The 2,426-nt window shown below is 50.5% G+C and overlaps 1 protein-coding gene across 1 annotated transcript; it reads right to left on the reverse strand.

Moving 5' to 3' along the window:
* Positions 1 to 665: 665 nt before the first annotated feature.
* Positions 666 to 1,865, reverse strand: LOC136480236 (uncharacterized mitochondrial protein AtMg00810-like). The gene has a single exon (XM_066477841.1). The coding sequence runs from the start codon at positions 1,863 to 1,865 to the stop codon at positions 666 to 668; it is 1,200 nt and encodes a 399-aa protein (XP_066333938.1).
* Positions 1,866 to 2,426: the final 561 nt, after the last annotated feature.

Genomic DNA, 2,426 nt, shown 5'->3' on the forward strand with positions numbered 1-2,426 from the left:
ATAATCCAGTTTGTTGTTGCGGCTGAACATCCTGAAGTACACAGATGGACACTCGTGTGCCTAAGGCATAATAATGTTTTTTCAAGAAAAAGAAATACAGATCAAGGCAGACAGTAGAGATCCAATTGCCCAGCCGGACATGGAAAACTGAATACACCATCTCATCACAGCATTTTCAAACCATATCATACTTGAGGCTAGTTTGGGGCTCAACTGCATAATTATGTTTGCATCGTTACATGATACTGACACTAGAAGATTTTCGTGATTCTCATTTTTTTTTGAATGGCCGACTTTATCAACTAGCTAATGCTTTTTTAGCCTAATTGAGGAGTTATTTATCAAGTGGTGTTTTGGTTGGAGAAACTTATATACAGTACAAGCAATGCAACTGCTTTTACAAATGAAGTATTATTTGGGACAAACCGAGTACAATGAGAATTGCAACACAGTGTTTGCACTTCTATATAATTATTGTTTCTACGGTGACATGATTTCATAACACTTAAATTTAATCCCATCCAGTTCTTTGGTCGATTGCTTGTGTCATCCTAAGGATGTGTGCTATCACATAAGTGCACAATATTTTATTATATTTTTTTAGCCTAAGTGATAGAAGGTTAAGCCAACAGGCTTAGCATACTTGATTTGAGGTTCCAAAGGGATTACAAATATATAGGGGCCCAAAGGGCCTGACCAGTTGGAACGTTGCTAGGACGAACGTTCAGACTGGAGCGAAATTCCATGAAGACAGAAGAAGGAAGCCCCTTGGTGAAGACATCCGTGTACTGCGACGTTGTGGGAACATGTAGGACGCGGACAGTGCCAATGGTGACCCGTTCACGGACGAAGTGAAGGTCGATTTCCACGTGCTTGGTGCGTTGATGCTGAACGGGGTTGGTGGAGAGGTAGACGGCGCTGACATTGTCGCAGTAGATGAGGGAGGCAGTCTTCAGGGGGTGGTGCAGTTCCTGTAGAAGTTGCTGTAGCCATGAAGCTTCGCCGACACCGTTGGCAACAACACGGTACTCGGCTTCGGCACTCGACCGAGAGACTGTGGGTTGCCTTTTGGATGACCAGGAGACGAGGCTGCCACCGAGGAAGACAGCGTATCCAGAGGTGGAGCGGCGAGTGTCCGGGCAGCCTGCCCAGTCAGCATCAGTGTAAATGACGAGCTGAGTCGGGGCAGACCGGGGGATGACCAGGCCATAGCTGATGGTGCCTTGAAGGTAGCGAAGGATCCCCTTGGCAGCGATCAGGTGAGTCTCTCGGGGATCATGCATGTGAAGGCAAATTTGCTGAACGGCATATGCAATGTCGGGGCGGGTGAACGTCAGGTACTGGAGAGCACCTGCAAGACTACAGTAGGCTGTGGGATCATCCATAGGAGGGCCAGCATATGCAGATACCTTGGCACAAGTGTCGACGGGGGTAGAGCAGGGATTGCAGCCGCTCATGCCATGTCGATCAAGGATGTCCAGGGTGTATTGGCGCTGTGAGAGGATGAGAGTGTCCCTGTGTTGCTGAACCGCCACGCCTAGGAAGTGATGCAAGGGACCAAGGTCTTTCATAGCAAATTCCTTCTTCAGGGCAGCAATCATATGGAGGAGGAGCTGCTGAGAGGAGGCAGTGAGGACGATGTCATCCACATAGAGGAGCAAATATACTGTCTCGGTGCCGCGTCGGTATATGAACAGGGAGGTGTCTGACTTGGCTTCAGTGAAGCCCAAGGTGAGCAGGTAAGCGGCAAACCGGCTGTACCACGCATGGGGTGCCTGCTTCATCTCGTAGAGAGACTTGTTGAGCTTGCAAACATGGTCCAGGAGAGCAGGATCAGCGAACCCGGTGGGCTGAGAGCAGTACATAGTTTCTGACAAAGTCCCGTGGAGGAAAGCATTCTTCACGTCGAGTTGATGGATCGGCCAGTCCCGAGAGTGTGCTAAGGTGAGGACAGTGCGAACGGTGGCTAGTTTGATGACAGGACTGAAGGTCTCATCGTAATAAACACCGGGGCGCTGTGTAAATCCATGAAGGACCCAATGAGCCTTGTATCTTTCCAAGGAACCATCAGCATGAAACTTGTGTTTGAAAATCTATTTTCCAGTGACCACATTGGCCTTGGCCGGGCGAGGGACAAGATCCCAAGTGTGGTTGTCTAGAAGAGCAGCATGTTCTTCATCCATGGCCCGACGCCAGTGCGGATTGGCAAGAGCATCGCGACACGACCACGGTACCAGTGACAGGGCCTCAGTATGCAAGGCGAGATGAGGCTGCCGGTACCCGGACTTCTTGCGGGTCGCCATGCCATGGGAGTTGGCGACCAGAGGGATGGGGACGGCCGTTGTCGGAACCGGAGGGCCGTGCTTGACATAGCGTGGCGGAGAGGGAACAAAGCTGGAGCATCGAGGAGGGGCCCCCATAGCGGG

Source organism: Miscanthus floridulus, chromosome 9 (assembly GCF_019320115.1).
Source record: "Miscanthus floridulus cultivar M001 chromosome 9, ASM1932011v1, whole genome shotgun sequence".
NCBI lineage: Eukaryota > Viridiplantae > Streptophyta > Magnoliopsida > Poales > Poaceae > Miscanthus > Miscanthus floridulus.

Coding starts and splice junctions, on each gene's coding strand:
- LOC136480236 (XM_066477841.1), bottom strand. CDS start 1,865: ATGTACTGCTCTCAGCCCACCGGGTTCGCTGATCCTGCTCTCCTGGAC.